At 32.8% G+C, this 25,485-nt stretch overlaps 1 protein-coding gene across 1 annotated transcript in view; it reads right to left on the reverse strand.

Annotated features, from left to right (window-relative positions):
- Positions 1 to 25,485, reverse strand: part of LOC105336817 (achacin-like) — a 33,682-nt gene that overhangs the window by 1,603 nt on the left and 6,594 nt on the right. The window contains exons 2-4 of the mRNA XM_066089103.1: positions 1,480 to 1,873; positions 1,230 to 1,328; positions 110 to 355 (exon numbers count right to left, since the gene is read on the reverse strand). Coding sequence (XP_065945175.1) covers positions 110 to 355; positions 1,230 to 1,328; positions 1,480 to 1,873 — 739 coding nt within the window. The remainder of the gene's footprint in view (positions 1 to 109; positions 356 to 1,229; positions 1,329 to 1,479; positions 1,874 to 25,485) is intronic.

Genomic DNA, 25,485 nt, shown 5'->3' on the forward strand with positions numbered 1-25,485 from the left:
ACGAAATTACTATAGATGATTAGCCATTTTGGTTAATTACATTATGAAAATACTATTATAGGAGTCGGAGTCATAATTGTAACAATATTAAATCAGATAAAATGATTACCTCTTTGGATTAGATACAAGAAACTTCCTCATGAATTCTACAGGGAAGGAATTCATCCCCGTCGGAACTGTCACATATGAAGGAAGGTCTGTAGGTCTAGTGTTTTCCTCCTCGAATTCTTGTCGAGTTTTTAAAAAACGTGAATTGCTCTGTACATTACCCAAGCCAGTGTGAAAAGCACTGCTGTCTCTGATATATGTTCGAGCTTCCCAGCTGATGCCTGTTTTCTGTATAACGTTTTCATAGCTGTTGAAGAAAGATACAATACATTGTTTGGTTACAAAAAAAAACCTGTGAGAAATCGACAAAAAGTGACTGTTTGGTGTTTGGATTTTTTAAACACAAAACAGGATTGTAATAAGACGCGCTAACATTTGTCATTAACTTTGTTGTTTATGCGAATTGACATGCGGTTTAATTAATTTGTTTAGTTACAAACCCATTCTCAGTAAAATAGATAAGAAAACGGATTAAACTAATTTGACTTACAAGCTCTATCTGAAGTAACAGTACAGTGTATGTGTATCGTTTGTTAAATATTACAGAAAAATTAACATTTACTCTTGCAATACCCCCGTAATATTTTATTAATTTCAGAAATAGATAGCACATGTATTTCTCATTGTAATGTTAAAAGTAAAAACATGTAAAAGATACCAATTTTAGATCATTTTAACATTCATTGAATTTAATTGTTTTTGAAAAAAAAATTGTTCAAAACGAGAAAACAAAGGAGGTAAACAATAAACATATATTTAGCAAACCAACCATATTAAACTGGACAGGTACTGCTACACACAGCTATAAGTTTCGAAGAAAACAAATGCAATTTCACAAAATTAAAACGAAATATGCATGCATATAAGCTAATCAAAAATTCAACTTTACAAATTTTTTAAAAATAATTACGTCAAGGGAACGCTTTCCTATTGTAAGACTATTTGTATCCCGGTACAGATTTATTTTACTAGCTATAGAGAAAGACATTGGTCTTCACAAATGCATTCAAAACCATTCGCTGGCTATTTATATGAATACAAATATTTAATGGAAGATTATATCAAAATATGAATAATTACAAACAATATCGATACATTTGAGCAATAGAAAAAGAGACAACCTCTGAAGATATACAGGAACGCCATCGATAGTGGTAGCGTTAAAATGTTCGGCCCTTGGGTTCGTACCATTATAGTTACTGTAAGTTTCAGAAAGTAATCTGAAACAAAAAGAATGAAATATCATACGGTTTTTATGTTTGAATAAACAATTTACCTCTATTACATGTAGTGTAGTAAATTATTTGATAAGATGAAATAATTTAACAAACAACCATGTTACTCATTCGGAGAATGATGCTGAGCAAAAACCTTGACAAATCTCGAGGGTCCATGAGTTCCTCTGGTCTTAGTCTGTACGGAGTTCGGGGTCCTCCTAACTCAAATGTTCGAAGACGGGTATTACGCAGGTATAGAAGCGTTCGCTCAGGAATTCTACCTCCACCTTCAGTAAAAGGAACAAAGGTTAGCCCAAGCTCCCGTCCTGCCTTGATCATCCTAACATGGTCTTCAGGTCTTATTCTCATTGCTCCCAAATCCACAGGAAGATCCGGTGCATCAGGGAAGTATTTTGAATACATCCTCCCTCCTACTCGGTCTGAGTATTCATATATCCCAATCTTCCATCCCTTGTCCCGGAGTCTCCATCCTGTATATGAACCGCCTACACCGGCTCCTATTATAGTGACGTCTTCAATGTAGTTTCCTGACGAAAATCGGAAAATTTAAAAAAAGAGACACCACATAAATGTTCATTAAATTGATTTCCTTTTGATAGGTGTATAATGAGAAGAAAATTGACAAAAGCCTTTAATTGAAAATTTCAAAATTAATGAATGAATAACATGCAAAAATAATTTCGAGAAATGATTGTTTAGATAATATTCTTTATATGAACAAATCCATTATCGTAACGTGTATAAGAAGCATGTACTTAAAGCCTTAAAAGTTTATATCTTTCTGTGATAAATATATAATAGTTAATTCCATAACATTGAAAATTAAACACAATTTGCAATGATTTGTGATTGAATACACTTTTTATGTTTACAAATCTCATTATGGTGTGTTTGTAATGGTATTGGTAAGTGACAGTGGGAATGGTGTACATGTATTTAACATTAAATATTAAGCTTAATCAAAATAAGTTTTCAAAGATAATATCATGTTTAAGCTTGATTTTTAATTGAATACATATTTTAAACCTGATTAAGAATAGCTGCATATAAAAGTGTTGTTTGCAAGGCATTTAAAGCATGGGAAACGTTTTTTTAATCATATGTTAACTTGGTTGTTTAGAACTTCATGCTTGTATTTTACAAAGAAAACATTTTTGAGTTATTGAGTTATAGACAATATATTTCATTTTTATAAAATGAGAAAATCAGACATATCATATTGAGCGGTTAATAATATCTTTTAAATTTTTACCAGGTGAAAGTGTTTAAGTATAGTTTTTGGCTGGGATGAATTGCTGAAAAATAGAGTCAATGTGTTTTAGTTCGACATTTAAATTATGGTTATATATACAGGCATTATATTTTGATGAAGTAATTTAAATGTTAATATGTGTTGATAAAGATTACGTCATTTGTTAATATGATCATTTATGATATATTCACATATTCGGGTTGTTTTAATATCACAGGCAAAAATGAGCTGCGAAATGCAAGCATTTCATTTTCTTCATTTAAATTTTTTTTTTATAGCATATAGTGTTTTTGTATCAGAAAGATATCTTCTGCTTGCTAGCAATAGCAAACGTTTGTCGTGAATTGAACGTGAATCCAGCTACTGGTAATACAATATTAATGCATGGTCATGATTGAGTTATAAAATTAACATATATTTTTCAGTTTAAGTTTCTGGTGATATGTTTTGTCTATAGTTCAATGTTAAAATTCATGACCAGTATTCTATGTACAAGCTAACTATGTTCCATATAAACAGCTTTGGTTCAAATTACATATTTCATTCTGGTCAAGTAAGGTGGCAGGGGATAGTTTCGAAGAAAAGACCCGGTTAAAATTTTGAAATAAAGGGAGAACCTGGGGGTTGGCTGGTTATTTGAGGGGTATAAATTGCTAGAATATTAATTGCATTCATTTTGTGGATGGAGGAGCTCATGTCAATTTCATTGATATATGACACTTTAATACTGGTAGCACTTTTCATCAGGTATGGAATGAAAATGCAAAACTGTGGCCAAAATTTTCACGTTCGGTTTTGTGCTTGAAAAGTAGGGTTGGTTCAGAACACGAAATGTCACTCGAAAAGAAGGTGATTGACCCCCCCCCCCCCCGCCCCCATCAATTGCTGATTATTTGCATGGGTATACATTAAGCTACCAATCCTATGGTAGTTTATGGCAGTTGTTTGGGACTGGAGCGTGATGCTGGACCCCTGAAAATGTGAAAAAGGGCAATTATTCAGAAAAATATTGAGACTGTCCCTGGCTAATCTATTTAGTGCTATATATAAGTTGTACTTGTTTTATTCTGAAATGTTTAAAAATTCTCAAGAGTCGGGACCATGTGTCCCCTGCATGCAAACCAATTTTAGCAAATTTAAAAATCCTTTGAAAAATTGAATCACATATATGAGCACTATCTGCCTCACATTTCCTCGACCAAAAAAACTATCCCCAGCCACCTAATCATTATACGCCAGCCTTACTGACCAGTGCAGTCATACATTTGGCAAAAAAATTGCATCCTTTTTTTTTTGTGGCTCAAATTATTATATTAATCTCCTTATACCAATAACTGCTTATTTTGTCAGCACATAATCATACCTAGAAGTATAATTAGGAGATGAATGTTATTTTACAGATAATCCATTCTTATTAGTATGTCACGCCATTATGGTCTTCAGCCTTATTTAAATTCTGTTTTAATGTTTGAAATAATGGTTCTATATTTTCAGTTTCCGTCAATTGTTTTCTATATTTGTTATAGTTTTTACCAAAATTTTGCACGACGTTTCTACAACAATAAAAATTGAAACAGTGTGACTTTTGCTGTGCGTGGTTACCTATCTGCCTACACGAGACAGAATGATACATAAGCTTGGAGGAACAATTTAATTAAGCACATATAACTTTTTATACTTAGTATATTGTACTTACAAAATTTAATCTTAAAGTTCGGCAAGATTTCAAGATAGTGCGCGAATTACAAAAACAAATATAGATCGTAAACACATTATAAAAACGAGCTGTCAAGTTTTAACAACTTACGATAAAAGTTAAAAACGCCCATTAAAAATTAAAGGAGAAAAGGGTCATAACTATGCACAAGAAACCTGGCACAAAAGTTTTGAACTCCCCTTTAAATCTACACAAGAATCAAAACTACATTGGTTACAATTCCAAATTCTTCATAGGATTGTTCCGACAAATAAATATCTTTTCCAAAAAAAAAAAGCAGAGTCTCCTGTATGTAGTTTCTGTAAAAGAGATGAAGAGAATATTTATTCAATGAATGTACTATTGTAAAAGAATTATGGTATGCTGCTGAAGACTGTATCTTGCGACAGTTCGTTTTGTTAATAACATTTGATAAACAATAAGTTCTTTTTGGAAAATATTAAAAATAGAGATATTTATAGATTTTTTTCACTTGCAAGTTCTTATTGTGAAGCAATATATTTTTTCATTTAAATACAAAAGTAATACAAATCCAACTAGATGCTGTCATTAGACAGTAATACCCGCACCAAGTGTTTGCCCCTAAATAACACTGTTTTGTACCAGTTTAATTAAAAATGAAGGCTACATGCAAGCTCCCGTAATACATTAAACAATTATAATTTTCATAACTGAAGGATGAGATCCCTTCCCATATGATAATATGAGCAGCACTTTTTGTGCAATTTGGGCTTGAACTGTTTGCAGTGAATTTTCAGTTAATCAATAATCTTAACATTTCATGTCAAAGAAAGTATAATGGTCTATATAATTATTAAAAACAAAATTAAAGATAAAATTATGCCCCCTCCCCATGGCGTTTGCCGGTTATAGATTTGCCCATGTGTGCCTACATGTACATCATCGTGTGCACAGATTTAGAGAAAGGGTGGGAGTGAGGGGTCCAACCCCTCCCCCCCCCCCCATGAAAATTAATTTATATCAATAGTAAAATTACCAAAAATACACTTGGACCCCAATGCTCTTACAGACATGTAAACGCTCTAACCCACTGCGCTTCAATGTTAGGTAACATTATTTGGGGGTAAATATTTAATTAATATTTAATAAACTTTATTGTTTATTTCAATAGGAAGTATACATCACAAAATGCAGGTGTCCTGCACCATCTTAACGCTGTTATTTACCTAATAAAATAGTGCAAGTGGATTTGAAGAATAGGTCATAAAAATACATGCATGTTATAAATAACTGATCTTTGTCTGAAGTTACGTACACAACTGCAGGTCTCATTAGCGGGTACTAGTTTTACCCAGCTCTTCGATTAGATGGCCGGTTCACGTGTATACATACATGTATGTGTTTTCCATATACAGAAAAGGATTAGTTAAGATCAGCTAAAGGAATTCATTATTATGTTTTAATTGGATTATCATGATGTTGACCAATATAGGTAAGCATAATACATGTAGTAGCAGTAGCACAAGATAATGAGATGCCAGCACACATAACCTCTACTTTCACTTTCTAAATGTGATCTCCCTTTGACAGCATACTGTATCATCATCTTTTAATATTTAAATAAGCTTTTCATCGTTACCTATCCTACCGCATTTGTAAAGTTTCTGTCATTTTAATTGCAAAAGTTATTTTTTCCATTAAAATGTCAGACTTGCACTATTGAGTTGACCCCATATTGACCCTGTATGAATAATTTCGTATTATATTTGTGTATTACATGTAAGTAAGTGTAGAAACTTATCATTTTTATATGAGTTATAATAGGAAGGATTTAAGGAGTATTTCTTTCTTGATGTATTATAATGCATCAAATACAATGTAGGTCATGACCTTATGGGACTGTTCTGACCCCACGAAACAGGAAAATACAAAATATCTTGTAATGTCATTATGATGCATCATATGGTGTAAAGTACATTAATGACCCCCAGGTGTTGTCTTTAACCCCCCCCCCCCCCCCCCGCCTTTATAAAATAGGAAATTATGATACACTGTATATTTTGTTAACTTCTAAAGATCTGAGATCCTCATCCCTAAACCATATAATTTATTCTTGCTCTTTGTGTCATTGCGCGTAAGATTGTATTTAGATTATGCCCCCATGGAGACACTCTGACATTCTAGAACTACAAATAATAAAGTATGTTATCTTATTCATATGTGGTGTTTGATCCATGTGGGTAATTCCTAGCCTAATGATGACACGGCTTTGTTTAGGAGACTTTACAATTGCCCCAAATAGGCGAATACACATGCATATAACATTTTGTTTATAAATCTTAAAAATTGAATTAAGCAATTTCCAAAATGTTAATGTGCATCAGGAGAGAAAAAGCAATCAAGAAATGATTTAAAATTTGCATTTGTACACATGTAAGAATGTATTAAGCTTAAGAAGACTGAATCTTTTGAACCAGGTTAGATTGGGGGTGGGGGGTGAATGTGGAGTATAAACATTTATAATTTGAATCATTTATTGTTATTAATTCTAACTTGTCAATGATTACTAGTTATTGATCCCAAGGTAGAAATATGACCTCTGATCATATCTCAATAGATCATTTGTCAATTATGCAAGGTGTAATGTAATTTTTTACCAGTTTATAAAAGTTTTTAGACACCCAAATTATATTTTGATTTCAATAGATCATTCGACAATTAAGGGGGGGGGGGGGGGAGAACAGTTTATATTTGAGTTTGTTTTGGGGTGGGGGTTTACAAGTCATATATTTGACAATTTTTTAATGTAACATAGATGATTGATCTATATCTGGGTTCTTAAATTGAATCATATATCATGTACATATTATATTATTGTTTCTTTGTTCAAGACATTTCAGATGGTATGTAGGTCAGGATCCCAAGAGCTCTTCCTGAAATTAACAAATATCATAAAAACCATTGAGATCCCCACCTTAATCCTAAGATATTATTCCTCCTTAGGTCATGTCGCATCAGATCATTATGGCATGTATGTAATGACCCTAAGGGGTCATCTTGACCCCCTTAGAATCAGAAATTGTCAATTATCTTTAAATTATTGATTTTTGATGATCCTATCTCTATTTAATCTTTATTATTAAGTCTCCCGAATGAAATTTGGAGACTTATTGTTTTTGTACGGTTCTTAATATTCTTCGTCTTCTTCTTTTTCTTCCTTTCCGCTCTGAACTTGTTTCTCAGAGATGGCTGAACAGAATTGTACAAAACTCTAGGAGATGATAGGCCTGCATATCTAGTTGTGCACCCTGGTTTGATTTCACTCAACCACTCTTGGGGGGGGTCTAACATTGAACCTTGTAGGAAGAATCGTAGACTCTATTGTACCGGTAAATGGTAACTTGAAAACGGACAAAGATAATAATATAGGGTTTCCATAATCATATATTGACTGTTACTGGCAATATATAGGGTTTATTAAATCTGACCCCTGGGGTATTGCCCACCCCCCAGGAATTTGAAATTACCATATATCTCAGAAACTGTTATAATCATGACCCCTAAACCATATATATTCATGTTTCTGATGTCAAGGGGCATCAAATGTTATGTAGGTCATGGGTCCTGTGGGTGGTCCTGACCCCCTCAAACAGCAAGTCCCTTAATATCTTCAAAACAGTTGATATCCCCACCCTTTAACCATATATATTCTTGTTCTTTGTGTCAAGGGGCAGCAAACGGTATGTAGGTCATGGGCCCCGGGATGGTGGTCATGACCCCCCTCGAACAGGAAGTGCACGAATATCTCAAAAACGGTTGAGATCCCCACCCCTTAACCATATAATATATTCTTGATCCTTGTGTCAAGGGGCATCAAACGGTATGTAGGTCATGGGCCCCGGGGGTGGTGGTCATGACCCCCCTCGAACAGGAAGTGCACGAATATCTAAAAAACGGTTGAGATCCCCACTCCTTAACCATATAATATATTCTTGATCCTTAAAGGGCATCAAAAGGTATGAAGGTAATGGGCCTCAGGGTTAAATTTGATTTTTCAAAACCGTAATGCACATCTATGGAACAGTTCCTATCATATCCCAAGATATGATGTATCCATTAAATCATAAACGGAGTTCTAGGATCTATGTTTTTTTGAAGTGATAAACGTCAATTTTCTGCTACTTTTTGACTTCCTGGATTAAATTTAAATTTTTAAAACCTTACTGCACATATATAGAACAGTCCCTATCATATCCCAAGATATGAAGTGTCTATCCTTTAAATTTTAAGAGGAGCTCTTGGATCTATGGTTTTTTAGTGATAAACGTCAATTTTCTGCTACTATTTGACTCCCTGGATGAAATTTAAATTTTTAAAACCTTATTGCACATCTATAGGACAGCCCCAATTATATCCCAAGAGATGACGTAGCTACTCCAAAGGTCATTTTTTGTTGCCCACTGATCCCCTTAATAAAAAAAAAATTCTGGAACCTGATCACACTTTAATATGACACCCCAAATCATATTCTAGACGATCATTTGGCTACTGCCAAAAAAAAATGAAACCAGTTTTTTTGTAAAAAAACAAAACAAAAAAAAAAACCGTCATTTTTCAGCCATTAAATGACCCCCAGGACAAAATTGAAAATTCCAAAACCTTATTGCGCATCTATAGGATACCCTAAAACATATTCCAAGAAATGATTTGTCTACTGTTGAAAATGCAGGGGGACTTCGAAAAAGAAGGTTTTTTGTAAAAAAAAAAAAAAAACCCAAAAAAACGTCATTTTTTACCAATTATTTGACCCCAGGACTAACAGAGAATTTTCAAAACTTTTTTACAAAACAACATGATACCCCAAAATTAAACTCCAAGAGTTGAGTTTGCTGGTTTATAAAATGTAAGAGCAGTTTGAGAAAGTAAAACGTGACAGACGGACGGACGGACGGACGGACAGACGGACGGACGGATGGACGGACGGAACAGGGTAACAACAATATACCCGAACTTTCTTTAGAATATACATGGATTAAAAACTGTTATAATAGAAAGGCTTTTAACTGAAAAATATATGCTAATGAAAAATTGTAGATATAAGGAGTATGAAAGCCATTGGCAAAAAATATGTGATAGGCTGCAGCACTTCATTATATATAGTCTCTCTATTGTGTCTCATCTCAATCTTGTTTTGAACTGTGGTGTCCTTTTTTGTGTTTTATCTTTTTGTCCTCCCTCAAGTATCCCTGTAGAACAGGGATCTATCACATGATTATGGTTTACATTTTATATCCATATGTGAACATTGCCCAAATCCTTTACCTCGCCCTCTCCCATTTATTTCTCTCTCTCTCTCTCTCTCTCTCTCCCTCTCTCTCTCAAAATTTACTTTCACTACATAAGAACTGTATAATATAGTATTATCATATACTTAGAAACTTTTCAAGATGATTATATAAACATATGCACAAGATATGTCATGTATGTACATAATATATTTTCGAAAGTGAAAAATTCAATAAAAAAAATTAAAAACTTATTAGCATTACTTTCATTTCTTGTCTCATTGTCTATAACACTTACTTGTGCAGACACATTAAATACGGCACGTTAATTCGGTTTTGTAAATTTTTTATAATTAATGCGTCAAACCAGTACAATTGGGCTGGTAAAAAAACCTCCAAAAACCATATATTTGTACAGCAACAATAAGCACCAGCAGGAAAATTCATGAAACTTTCCTTCGATATGACTTCATTGTGTTCCGAGGATATATAGAAAAAAGCTTAATGCATCCTAAGATCAGCTTAGGACACATCTTAAGATATAGCTCGATGGTAACTTCGGAACATTCTTAATTAAGATATTCTAACATACTAAAATCATTCATATTTCTTTATAATTCATATAGATAAACTTCAGAGACTTGTACAGGGATGCATCGTAAGACATTTCGACAGGGAAAATAGTACATGAGTTGTTATCAATCTCGAATATATAATAATACAGTTTATTAACATTGCCAACTTTCTTTAGATTATGGAATAAAGTGATAAGAATTAAGAATAATAATACATGGCTTATACAGATGTAGAGTTGAATAATTTTTGGCATATGATAAAAGCAATGTATGTTACTTACACAGTGCAGTTACATGTAAGAAAAAAAATTAATAAGTGAATACTTTTTATTTATCGCCAAACAGAGAAGAGGAAGTATTTGTAAAGAAAAATATTTATTCGTCAGTGTTTAGGCACGCACATAGCAATAAAAAAAAGTAGAAATTTCAGGGTCCCTCTCGATGTATGTTAAAATAAACGTACAAGACATTTAAGTTGACCATATTGGTATTGAAATAGAATAATTGAGTACCCCCCCCCCTCCCCTCCGCCGGATTATGACATTTTTTGATTGATGTATAAAAGGAAAAATTCACCTTTTTCCTTATCTTAATCAATGCGCGTAACAATATAACAAACAAATAAGCGACAATCTAATTTATCAAAATTTGCCACAGATTAACAACTTAAATTTGGGACAACCCTCTCACCAACCTATCGATCGATCAAATTCGAAATATTTTTCGATGTCCCTGTATTTATACAATATATGACAGTTTTGCTGACAGAATTGAAGCTTAAGTCTTGAAATTCTGTAAATTATCAACACGTTTATTTTAAAGAGGGGATACTTGTTTCCGGTATAACTTTTGACCGTTGTCGTATAATTTATGGTCCGCCCTGTAAAATGTTCCGGGGCGGACCATAAATGTTAACATTTAAGGTCCGCCCTTGCACTAAAAGGGTCCGGTGTCGTATAATTTAAGGTCCGCCCCGTAAAATGGTCTGGCCGAACCTTTAATGTTAACATTTAAGGTCCGGCTTTCCCCTATAAGAAAATGTCCTACATGTACTCGTAGTCATTTATTAAAGTTAAATAAATTAATTATTCTCTTTTGCTAATGTACTTATATCTTAAAGATGTCTTTGTTTACATAATCCAGTCGGCCATTTGCGTATGGTTTATGTATGACAGTATTATTTTAATAAATTACTTTGTGGAATATCAAATATTGATAGCGAGTTAGATTTTGACCAATTGTTTAAGAATCTGAAAAAAGAAAACCAGGAGTATTTTGTCGATAATTTGCACACACCATGTAGTCCCTTTGTTTTTAAATCTCTTCCGGTGTGTATAATGTATGAGCAGAGGGTTTCACACCAGGTGAACACGGGTAAAAGAAGCCCTGCAGGCATTCACACCTGTGCTAATCAGAATACACCCCTGAGCTGAGAAAGAAAAAAAAATGTCTCCGCTGCATTGTGTTCTTCGCAACTAAGATTGTCTTTTTAGCTTGTGCTTTGTTTAATTTTCAGTAGACCAGAAAGTTATCATACTATATTAATAATTTATAAGTATCTAGGTAAATTTATCACTAGTTTAAGATAAATAATAAAAGGTCGCATACGTGGATTACCGTAACAGAGGGTATACGTTGACAACATAGTGTACATAAGTAGCTGTGGTAGATGTAAGGGCGTGAAAAGACAAATGAAATTAATTAGATAATAGGTGTACCTATAATTAAAAAGCATGTTTTAACTGACTACCGGTAAAGTGTTTAAAAAAGTAATGAAAGTGATAATGTTGTAATAATATTCTCTCTCTCTCTCTCTCTCTCTCTCTCTCTCTCTCTCTCTCTCTCTCTCTCTTCATAATGTGCATGCAATATTGCTAAAATAAAGTATAAGTGTTTCTTCCCCATCACCTCATTATTCTCAAAAACTTATTCCCTCTTCCTTTAATCAAACGTACAATACTTTTATATGTATATAATATATAGTATATAATATACATGTAATTAAGCAAGGATTTGGTTACAAGTAAACACTTAATAAGTAAATCCGTTTCCATCGATAAAGTTTACAAAATTCAAATTGTTGATATGTCCAAGTTATGATTTCTCTGAAAGCACATCTATCAAAAATAAAAGACAGAACTGATACTTACAAAAATTGCGTTGAGGAAGAAAATAACAACATGTAGGTGCAAAGTGTATAATTTGTGATAAAATTGCTATGTTACAAAGCGCTTTAATGCAGAAATATATTTGAAACTGCCTTAAAAAAACAATATCCTTGCGGTTTAAAGAAACACAAGTTGCTGTCCTTTAAAAAAGGACTACAATACGTGGACCATTTGCATGTGTTTCTAACGAAAACGTGAAAGCCTTAAGATTATCTGAGTTTCCACCCACTCTAGCCCCCTGCTTTTAACCACCAAATTTGTACGTTGTATTACGTATATGTATAGCCCTGACATTTTATCTCAGAATTTAAAGGGTTCATACTTCGAAGATAATTATGATATATCTATTAATGAAGTTTGCATGTATAGTATCAGGCATTCGGCCAATTCTATAACTGTTAACCAACTTTTATTCGCTTGCGAAAAAATTCCACGAGGTTCGCGAGGGCCTCGTTGTCGCGAATATTTCTTGCAGCGAACCATTCGTTGTCGTATGGTTGTTATAGTAAGACTGGTATGGAGAAGGCTTGGCCGCGAACATTAGTCGTAGCGAACCAATTTATCAGAAGTAAATCGCGAAATAAAGTCGTCGCGAATAGTAGTAGGTTTACAGTATTTGCGCACACATTACGATTTGCACAACTTTGTTAACTATGCAGTGACAGCTTTGTGTAAATTAATTTCATATTTTGATGCATTTTTCTTGAGATTTAAACTTTTATACAGTGACGTAATTATTCAATCATACTTAAATGCTTAAAAATTTTAATCGGGAAGTACTCTTGCTTCGCCTACTATAAAAGTAAAGTTAAGTTACATGTGTATTCGGAAAACAACAAAACATTGCAAATATGCTATTTGATGCATGTTGTAGTTTCGGCATAACATTAACTTATTTCATAATACTGACATTTCATATCACATACCAATCATTTCTTTGAAAGGAATACTTTGTTTCTGTACTGTTTACCGAAAACTTTACAATTACAGCGCCTTTGAACTTATGTGTGCATATAGCATGTAATCCCGATCCCGATTCAGATAAACGTGTGCTAGCCTGGTTCCCTGAGCTACCCATTACGCACAGGAACCAGGCTAGCTCATGCGCAGGCTGAATTTTCCCCATAGCATCCGGTTTAACCTCGCTTATATATTTTCTGCGTGGACCTCAGGGTCCACGCAATATGTATCTCCATGGAGTAAAATATTGATGTCCTAATCAAAAGGGATAGTGTTTAAGAGAAGCAGTCTTTCATTGGTATAGATTAATCTCTCTCTCTCTCTCTCTCTCTCTCTCTCTCTCTCTCTCTCTCTCTCTCTCTCTGACTTCCATGTTGGAAAAGTGCCTAATTTCATATCCAAAGATAAGATCAGTCTCCATGCAGCAATGGTATATGTATCATTGCTAAACAGGAAATGCATGTAGTTAATCAAGTTGACACTTGCATAAACTTTCATTTAATGATGATCTTTTTTTCAGTGAGTTGAACCCAATAGTATAGTTCGAGGTCCGCCCCGTTGAAATACTGAATGCAGATAATTAATATTCAAATTGATGCTTGTATTGATTTATCCTGATGATCTTTTATATTATGGATAGGACCTTAAATGCCCGCCTGTTGAAATACCGAATGCAGAAAATTAAAATTCTTATTCAATTTGAGACTTGCTTTGAATGACCCCGATGTTCTTTCAATATATGGGTAGGACCCAATATTATGCCTCAAGAAAAGGTCTGCCTGTTGAAATGCTGGATGCAGATAATTGATACTAATATTAATACCCGGTACTTGGTTTGATATACCCCGATGATCTTATAAAATATCGCTAAAGAAAAGGTCCGCTCGTTGAAAAAAAAAATCAACAGGTCAGTACATGTAGTTAAACAAGGAATTAAGTACTAGTAGGTAAATACATATTAATAATGTATGGATGTTTATCGATAACTATTTTTTATTCAGAGGGTAGGACACAATATCATAGTACAAGAAAAAGTCCGCCCCATTGAAATGCTATATGCGAAAAAATTCACAGTATGTTGACCCGATGATCTTTTATTTCAGAGGTAGAATCCAATATTATAGTTCAAGAATAGGTCCGCCTCGTTGAAAGAACTGCATAGTCATATATGGCATAGGCATCGGAACGGTTTTCATCTATTGTCCTTTTTTCCTTTTTTTCTTTTTTTTTTAAAATGAATTTATTAATTTCATACAAGAACAATTATCATAATGACAAAGCATGAAAGTTTTCAAAAAATGTTAATTGACATAAATTGAAACAACTTATCTCAGAGAGAGAGAGAGAGAGAGAGAGAGAGAGAGAGAGAGAGAGAGAGAGAGAGAGAGAGAGAGAGAGAGAATTATGTAAATAAATGTTGCCATATTTTCCATTTGTTATTAAATTCATTCATTTTTTTTCCACACCTGCAGTGTATTTTATTGTCTTAATATATGATTCAATCTCATGTACATGTAGTACTCCAAGGACTGATAAGTTACTTTTTGTATATGTATTGCTTAACTAGCATAAATATAACATTGCTCTGTCTAATATTTTCTTTAGTTTTGTATTCTCCAAACATGAAAGTACCTTGATTCAGTTCAATATCTATATTCTTTATTTGACATAAGTTTATGAAGTTATTAAGAAGCTGCTGTACAGTTGGTCAATTCCACATTAGGTGGCAAATTGTTTTCTCTTCACTATGACATAGATTACATAATTTTGAATCAACTTTCCCAATTTTAAACATAATACTATTTGTTGTTAAAATATTATGATTGATGCGATATTGTAGCCATTGTAACTTAGAACTATTGGTAGTAAAAAATGGGATAGTATATATCTTTTTCCATTGTAAGTCAGTAATTTCAAAGATTTCCCCCCACTTTTCCTGTGCACCTGGCTGGACTTCTGATCTATTTAATACATCATACATAGCTTTTGATCCTTTTCTTGTTGTGACAAAAATCTGGATATTTATCGGAATAAAAGGTTTATCTAAACATACATCTCTGTATATATTACACTTTCTCATATCAGATATTATAACCTGCTTGATTCCTAAAAAAGTTACGTAGTTTGTTTTTATATTAAACTTCAATTGTAGTGTATCTAAAGATATAAAATCCCCCTGTTTATTCAGTAGGTCATTAACATATATGATATTATTTTTATACCAAGATCTGTAAAAAACTGTTTCTTTCCCTATCTTAAATCTTTTATTATGCCACAAAGGCTGGCTAATATATTCTTTCCAATTACTAATTTGGTTTTTATCTTGAATGTCCTTGAACGCTATAAAAACATCTTTCCAAAAATCATTTTTAATATTCTCTTTTAGGCAAACTAAGTATTCAGTTCCTGTGCTTAATAAAAGTTCGATATCTACTATGTTTTGTAACAAGGTTTTCCACTTTGAATTGTTATTAAAAAGAGTTCTTCTTATCCATGTAGATTTTAATCCTTTTATATAATTTTCTAAGTCAAGCATTTTCAGCCCTCCATGAGAATATTTTTGTGTAACAATCTTTCTTTTAACTTTATCAACATCAGAGTTCCATAGAAATCTAAAAATAATGCTATTTAGTTCTTTCATTATTACAGGTTGCGGGTTTGGTAAAGTTATAAATAAGTGGATAAGTTGAGATATGATTAGAGATTTTATAAGAGTTATTCTTCCAATTGGTGTAAAGTTACGCTTTTTCCATTGTTCTATTATACTTTTTATTTTTACCAGTTTTTTGTTATAATTCAGTTTATTTATTCTTGTTAAGTCCACATCATAGTGAATGCCCAAACGTTTAAAGTTTGTTGTCCATTCGAAATTAATTTCTGTACAGATTTTGTCTTCTGAATATTTTTTACTTCCTATCCATACAATCTGGGTTTTAGCATTATTCATTTTAAGCCCTGACATGATATAAAACTTCTCTAACTCTTCCATTGTTGCATTTAATGACTTTTCCGATCCATCAAGAATTATAACTGTATCATCAGCATACTGAGATATTATATATTCATTATCGTTTATTTTTATACCTTTAATATCTTTGTTATGTTTTATATTTATTGACAATATTTCAGCACATAGCAAAAAAAAAGAATGGAGAAATAGGGTCTCCTTGTCTGCAGCCTCTTTCTAAATTAAAAAAAATTAGATAAGATGCCTGCTTGAGTTACACATGACACAGACTTATTTTGAAAAGTTTTAACCCAATTTGAAATTGACGGGCCAAAATTGAAGTAGGATAGGACTTTATGAATGAATTTCCAAGACACAGAGTCAAAGGCTTTTTCAAAATCAATCATAGCTAGGACTCCAGGAATATTACATATTTCAGTGTAGTTCATTAAATCATATATTAATCTCTTGTTTTCGCCAATATATCTGCCTGAAATGAAACCCGATTGGTCTGAACTTATTATTTTGTTTAAAGTGTTTTTAATCCTTCTAGCTATACATCCTGATCCAATTTTATAAACTGTATTAAGTAGAGTTATAGGTCTCCAATTTGCAATGTTAAATTTACTTTTACCCTCTTTTGGTACACATGTTATTATCCCCTGTTTCTGTGTTGATGATAATTCTCCAATTTCATAACCCCAGTTTAAAGATCTTATAATGAAATATCCTAACTTGTTCCAAAACATTTTAAAAAATTCAGCTGTAAAGCCATCACTTCCAGGGCTTTTGTTATTTGACATGTTTTTTAATATTGTTAATGCTTCATCATATGTAATTTTTCCCTCTAATTTTTCACGTTCTGAGTCATTTAATGTCATAACATCTGTGAAAGTTATTCTATTCAAATCAAATTCCGCTGTATCTACATTTGTTTTTGCATTATACAAATTTTTATAGAAAGTTGCTTCTTCTTTTAAAATGTCTTCCTGTTTATTAATTTCTACATGTACATTGTTGTGCTGTTTTATAAGCTTAGGTATGATTTTATTTACATAATGTCTGTTTTCCAAATTTAAAAAGTAACTGGTAGGTTTTTCGCCTTCACTTAGCCATTTCGCTCGTGATCTACCTAAATTTCCCATTTGCTTATGTTTTCTTATGTTTTCTAGTTCTTGTTTCTTTTCATATATTATATCCATATTCATTTAATATTCGTCCTCTAATGAGCCTATTTCTTCTATAAGTTTCTGTTCAGCAATTGATCTACTTTTTTTTAAATAGCTTGCAAATGAAATAGTTTTACCCCTGATTTCGATTAGCAGCGTTTCCATAAATAACTGGTCATTTATAAAAAACAAAACAAAAAAACTGTATTTCAGGGTCTGGTAAATCTAAAATATTTTCCCTATTATATATAGGCAATGCATATTATTTTTTAATTTCATCAATATGATTATTGATTGATTGTACATATTCAGGTATATTTAAAAGAGAGTTATTAAATTTCCATAGGCCTTTACCATGTTTGAATTCATTCAGTTTCAACAATATCATAATTGGTGAATGATCTGACCTATAGCAAGTTAGTATGTCACATTTTTTAACTTGTGTTATCAATGAAGTTGATATCAGGAAAAAGTCTAGCCTTGCTTGTTTTATTGGATTAGGTTTTCTCCAAGCATATCTTTCTATGTTTGGGTGAAATTCTCTATAAATATCTGCTAAATCAAAATAACTAATTAGCTCTAATAGTTTTCCTCTTGCTTTTGGGTTATTTACATGCAAATAATTAAAATAATCTTTGGGTGTATCTATAACCATAGTATAGTCACCTACAATAATTATTTCTTCATTATTTATTCTTCTTATTATGTCTGATAGTGTTTGATAAAAAGTGGGGGAATCTTCATTAGGTCCATATATGCATGCTAAAGTTAATCTCTTATTCCCAATTTTGATATCTAAAGCTAATAAATTCCCATTATCTTTTTTGGGTGAGGGGCGAAGAAATGCATTTCATAATGTTTATATGATACTTGTGAGAAAAAAAAAATAATACTATATGTGGGTGTAGCAGGCAGGACTTTAAAATAAAATTTTACCAAGCGGAGTGTCAACATTTGCCCTTTACTCATTTCTCACAAGTATCATATAAACATTATAAAATGCATTTCTTGGCCCCTCACCCCAAAAAAAATTAAAAAGGCCATTAGATGAAAACCAATACCGTCAGACAAATAGGAAAAACCTACCGTAATATTTTAAGATTATTTCAACGAGACATATTGGATTTCAGGCCTTTGTCACATTTTTAAAAAGTCGTCGGATAAAACTCAATTATAAATTTGTTTTACTACAGCAACTTCTCTTTCTTAACATTACATTAAGTTTCCAGTCTTTTTAAGGACACAGTACATGTATATATACATGTACCGGGTCTCATTCCTTTAATTGGAATATCTTACGATGAAAATCAATTATTTAAATACTATTATAAATAATGTGTAACTTTAATCTGAATAAATTTTTAAAAAAAACATATGCTAAGTCAATTTTATGTCCACTCCAACAGTATGAAGATCAAGTGAAAAATATCACTACAAGAATCAATATTAAAAAGTAGGGGGTGGGAGTTGGCCTCTCCCTGATGCTATGTGCCTAATGGTTAGGTCTAACTTTGCACAAAATGTGGAGACCCCCCCCCCCCGTTCCGATGCCTATGCCATGTATGACTATGCAGTTCTTTTAACGAGGTGGACCTATTCTTGAACTATTTGGATTGAACTAATTGGATTCTACCTCTGAAATAAAAGATCATCGGGTCAACATACTGTGAATTTTTTCGCATATAGCATTTCAATGGGGCGGACTTTTTCTTGTACTATGATATTGTGTCCTACCCTCTGAATAAAAAATAGTTATCGATAAACATCCATACATTATTAATATGTATTTACCTACTAGTACTTAATTCCTTGTTTAACTACATGTACTGACCTGTTGATTTTTTTTTCAACGAGCGGACCTTTTCTTTAGCGATATTTTAGAAGATCATCGGGGTATATCAAACCAAGTACCGGGTATTAATATTAGTATCAATTATCTGCATCCAGCATTTCAACAGGCAGACCTTTTCTTGAGGTATAATATTGGGTCCTACCCATATATTGAAAGAACATTGGGGCCAATCAAAGCAAGTATCAAATTGAATAAGAATTTTAATTTTCTGCATTCGGTATTTCAACAGGCGGGCCTTTTCTTGAACAACAGTATAAGGTCCTATCCCTAATATAAAAGATCATCAGGATAAATCAATACAAGCATCAATATGAATATTAATTATCTGCATTCAGTATTTCAACGGGGCGGGTCTTTTCTCGAACTATTCTATTGTACTATTGGGTTCAACCCACTGAAAAAAAGATCATTATTAAATGAAAGTTAATGCAAGTGTCAACTTGATTAACTACATGCATTTCCTGTTTAACAATGATACATATACCATTGCTGCATGGAGACTGATCTTATCTTTGGATATGAAATTAGGCACTTTTCCAACATGGAAGGCAGAGAGAGAGAGAGAGAGAGAGAGAGAGAGAGAGAGAAAGAGAGAGAGAGAGAGAGATATTAATCTATACCAATGAAAGACTGCTTCGCTTCATTTAGACACTATCCCTTTTGATAAGGACATCAATATTTTACTCCATGGAGATACACATTTTTCTTTAAACCGCAAGGATTTTGTTTTTTAAGGCAGTTTCAAATATATTTGATTCTGATATTGGTATTTCTCCAAGAATTCTCAAAGCAACTTCTTCTTCGATATATAAACCTCTAACCAAACTATTCAATCTATCTCTTACTAAAAATACCATATATTTGGAAACAAGCTAATGTTACACCTGTGTTTAAGAACAAGGGTAGGGCTGATAGTCTTAATAACTATAGACCTATTTCTTTAACAAGCTCATTGTGTAAGATTATGATTAAGCTTTAAGATTAAGCTTTCCATCAACTTTGTATGGTCAGGAATGTTTATTTGACCACTTGGTAATATGCAATTTCAAAGCTTTATTCGATTTTTTTCAGACGTAAAATACTAGTAATGCGTAAAGTATAATTCAGCAAACCAACCAATCGATCCACCAACAGAACAATGTTGATTTAAATTTCTCCTCCCTCTGATTTAAATAGACATAATTCAAGTAGGTTCGGTTCTATTTTTCCGGATTTAGATTATTTGTAGGAATTTAAAAATCCTCATTTTTTTAAACTGTATGCTAATTTTGGTAAATTTAAGCGTGCATATGAATCATAAGTATCCATCCGTGCTTAACTATTACGAGAAAAAAGCAATTTGTTGATATTTTCTACATAAAAACGGCACTGAAAAAGGGCCCATTCTCTATAGCTTCAGTATGAAAGCCGAGAAGGATCATTCGAGATTCGAGATTCAAAATACGAGATTCGAAATACGACATTCAAGATTCGAAATTCGAGAATCAATATCTAAATTAACCAATCAAATCAAGGATCTGAAAATATGTATCCTAGCGACATCAAACTGTCCTAAATAAAAATCATCCGTGCATGCTTTTATATACAAATAAATGCTATGTTTACTTCTCCCTACCTAACTATATAATTATTTGTATTTACTTTTACATAGAATATCTAAGTAGACTAGTAATAATGCAGTGTGCTTCGTGGCTCTAAGTGATTTTGTTTGCCCTGGTGCATTTCCACCTGATGCGTTTGAACCCTGGGGTATTTCACCACCAGTAATAGTTTAAAACCCGGGTTTATTCACTCCTTTTGTGTAAAAATGCGGTTATGGTAGAGAACTTCAAAAGCGTAGCTTATTTTTTCTGTTGGGGGGGGGGGGGTCCTAGGCCAATTTTAAATAATTTTACTATGTAAATTTGATAAGCTCCAATTTTCCCGAGGAGGGGGTCCAGGTCCCTTGACCCCCTCCTTTCTAGATCCGCGCATAAAGATTAGTACATGTATCTAAATAATCTAATTATGAATAATCAGTCCGATTTTACCAATAAAGCATTACTTATCGTTTTTATGTATGCATACAGTCATACACTAGTACTATGATGATAAACAAATCATTGAGATATTATCACATCATACGGAATTATGAATTAATACAATTTTCTTTCCTATTCCTCAGTAAACAACTTACTATGAGTCTTACTTTTGGAATTGTTTTCAATATAGAAGGATACCTACCCTCTACAATTAAAGGTAGGGATGATAGGGTGCCAATTTGTTTACATTGCCGATTTCTTGTGCAGAGAACAGTAAAACTTTTTAAAAATTTGATTGTGCATGAATATTTCAAAATTAATTGTTGTACATGTATTTTGTTATAATTCATTCATTGATATATCAACAAGAAAGAATAAAAGGTACAGACAGGCATATGTATCACAGCCAAGTTAAGTTTCTCTGTAGTTTCCTACCCCCCCCCCCCCCCCCCCCCCCGCACCAAAATTAATAATTACATATAAATCATACAAATGTTTACTTTGTGTGTAAGTAAATCTCTGAAGATGTAAATAAGCACTGCAAACAAAGATGTGTGTATTTAATATACTACTACATTACACTTAGCCAGATAAAATGAAATCAGGGTGAAGCTACAAGGGGCGAGTGGTGCAAATTTACCAATTTGTCGCGATACACACAGAACACCAAATAAAGAAACTGTGAGTGGTGTGTGGAATGCATAAAAGATGGCGGCAAATGATCTCAAATAATCAGTGCAAAAACCCACAAATAGGCTGTTATTTGTAACCTATCCTACAAAAACATTGATAAAAAATGTTATCGTCACATAACATAGCCGATTAAGTTAATGTGTACATATGGTCAACGTACATGTAATTCTAATGTACATGGAGGCGGACGTATCAGGCAGGGATCCAAAAATTAAATTTCAAAAATGATCGGTTGAATTACATTAAATGCTTTGAAAATTGTATTAAACTATCGCACGGGTCAAAATGCATGATAGAAGCTATGTACAGTGTAATTGGAAACTTTCATTTTATATCAATATGTAGTATTACCTACAATAACAAATGAGAGTATAGCACAACTGCCACAAAGCAATACATGTCCTTTACCGGCACCACCTCCCTCCCAATAAAAAAATGAAACAATTGTCGTTTTTTTTGCTAAAATGTGTGTGGTACAAGATTAGATTTGAAAAAAGAGTCGTACGTTTAAATCTAATTTTGTCAAAATTTTTAGATTCATTTGGTTATATTTTAGTCCATTTGGGTAAATAGATACACCAGCGCAGCTCTAATTTATATATAATCAGGCCATAAATTCAAAATATTTTCAAAAATTAATAGCTTTAAATCCAGTGGATAAAAATAAGGAAAGCAAGTCGAACTCGATAAGTGCTAATACCTGTCTTAAATGAATGGTACAGTAGGATATGTGCAAAAAAGTCCCGTCTACTCTTTCCTATCCTATATTTATTGGAATATTAAATCCGATTATAAGAGTCAAATCAAAGATCAAGTATGGATATGTACCAGTTTAACGTAAGTAAAACTACTCATAATTTATCTACAGTGCATCGTTATGGAGCTACACAGAAAGTTTTATATTAATTTGCCTAGCCAAATAAAAAAAAAACCCTGGAAAACGAAGAGAAAACAAAGTGGGGACAGAATAACTGACAAATTAATTCGGACTATATAGCCCCCCCCCCCCCCCCCCCCCCTCTTGAAATGTATATACTGAAAACAGATTATTGAGTACAACATCCGCACACATTTTAAAGAAAATTTCATGGTTTTTTTTTATCATTTTCGCTACCTAATGTAAGACATCACATATACCCCAAACCGGGCCCTCACGGAAAAGGAAATGCATGCTAGGTGGAGAGAGAGAGAGAGAGAGAGAGAGAGAGAGAGAGAGAGAGAGAGAGAGAGAGAGAGAGAGAGAGAGAGAGAGAGAGAGAAAGAGAGAGAGTCGATGTAAATCACAGGTGCGCAATCACCGTTAAAATTAAAGCTTGCTAGTTGGTCTGTCCTACCCTAGCTACCTCCTCTCTTTTCACCTTTTAGAGGCTTAATTATTGTCTATATATGCTTGTATCAAATCAAATCAATTTTAAATTCTAAATCAAAATTGAATTTGACACTACAAAACTCTCTAAAACTAACTCTCTGTCTCTCTCTCTCTCTCTCTCTCTCTCAGTTGGGGCGAATACACTTCGGGTTAAAATTGTTCGGGGGGGGGGGGGGGGGGATACGCACAGGGCAAACAAAACCACTAAGATTCGCAAAGCCAGCAGTGTTATCACTAATTTAATTATTCATACTGTGTGGGGTTAATTCATCAATGTTAATTTAACTATTTGATAACCACTAGAGCTATTACGACATTTATTTGTAGGAAAGAGCATGTACGAATGATCTTTATTTAGAACAGTTTGACGTTGCTAGGATACAGGTTTCAGATCCATGATTTGATTGGTTAATTTAGATATTGAATCTCGTATTACGAATCTCGTATTTTGAATCTCGAATCTCGAATGGTCCTTCTCGGCTTTCGTACTTAAGTGCACTTGTTCTTTATGATAAAATTATATCAAGTTAAGATAGAGGAAAAGATATTCGTTTTATCTTCTGTGATATTTCATATGCATTCGATGGAGTTTGGCATCTTGGTCTTATTCATAAACTTAAGGGTTAGGTTTTGGGGGTAACATATTAGGCTGGATAGAAGATTATTTGACTCTTAGACAACAGAGAGTAACATTAGAAGGATTTACATCTACATTTCAGATGTTAGATGCTGGGGTTCCTCAGGGTTCAGTACTTGGTCCTTTCCTATTCCTGCTTTACATTAATGACATTACTAATGGCATTTCAAACAATATTAGATTATTTGCAGATGATACTTCTCTATTTGCTATTATTGATGATGATGTCATACAACAAACTTTATCAATTACTAATGACCTTGACATAATAAAAAATTGGTCCAACACATGGGCTGTAGATTTTAATGCAAATAAAACTGAAAATGTTAACTTTACGAGAAAAAATATAAACTATCCTGCAATTCTGTTTGGATATAATGGTGAAATCATAAACAATGAAAAAAAGTCATGTACACTTAGGTTTGCATCTACAGTCTGATGGTGGTTGGTCCAATCATATTAATGGTATTTATGAAAAAGCATGAAAGGTTGATAATATTAAGATTGCTCAAGCATACAATTGATAGAGAAACACTGGTTAAAATATCCATGGCTTTTATCATACCTATACTGGAATATGGTGATGCTCTGTGGGGCAACTGTACCAAAGAAAACTCTGAATTGCTTGAAAAATTACAAATTGAAGCAGCCAGAATAATAACAGGGTTGAGAGTTAACTCATCTAGAAGTATTTTATATAGCGAACTTGGCTGGGAAACCCTTCAATCTCGAAGGGATAAACATAAGCTTATTCTTTTCTACAAAATAATTCATGGTTTAGCACCGCAGTACTTGTTAGACTTAATTCAACCATACTTTCCAATTGAACATGCATATAATCTTAGGTCTAATGGCAATTTTTACTCTTTGCCACTATGTCGGACTACTTCTTATTACAATAGCTTTATTCCGTCACAATTAATTATGGAGTAATCTTGATGCAGAAATAAAACATTCATCATCTTTGTCTATTTTTAAGTCAAAACTCAAAAACCAAAATATACCCAAAACTTGCAAACACTACAGCTTTGGCAATAGAAAAGAAAATATTATTTTATGTCAATTACGGAATAAAGCTAGCAATTTAAATGCTCATTTATTTAAGGATTCTTTAATTGCTGATAGTCGATGTACAAACTGTGGGTCTGAATCTGAAGGTAATATACATTTTTTTCTTGAGTGTCCAAGATAAAGATACACTCAACAAAGAGTTAAAAATTTTAATCAATTTAATGACATTAGTGTACCTTTTTCATTAACTATATTCTTTATGGTAGTTCTGAATTTTCATACAACTTAAATTGTAAAATTGTTTCTTATGTTCATAGTTATATTATAGCTTCTAAGCGTTTTTGATTTTTTTTTCTTCAAATGGGCTGGATCATGACACCAATATTCTATGTATATCTGTCGGTATGAATGAATGAGGTGATGGGTTTATAAATGTAGGAATGAATGAGTTGATGTACAGTTGTGTATAATGTTAAACAACAAGTTAATTTTTCATCATATGACAAAAATCAAGCTTATTAT

The sequence above is a fragment of the Magallana gigas genome, chromosome 6 (genome assembly GCF_963853765.1).
Source record: "Magallana gigas chromosome 6, xbMagGiga1.1, whole genome shotgun sequence".
In the NCBI taxonomy this organism is placed as follows: domain Eukaryota; kingdom Metazoa; phylum Mollusca; class Bivalvia; order Ostreida; family Ostreidae; genus Magallana; species Magallana gigas.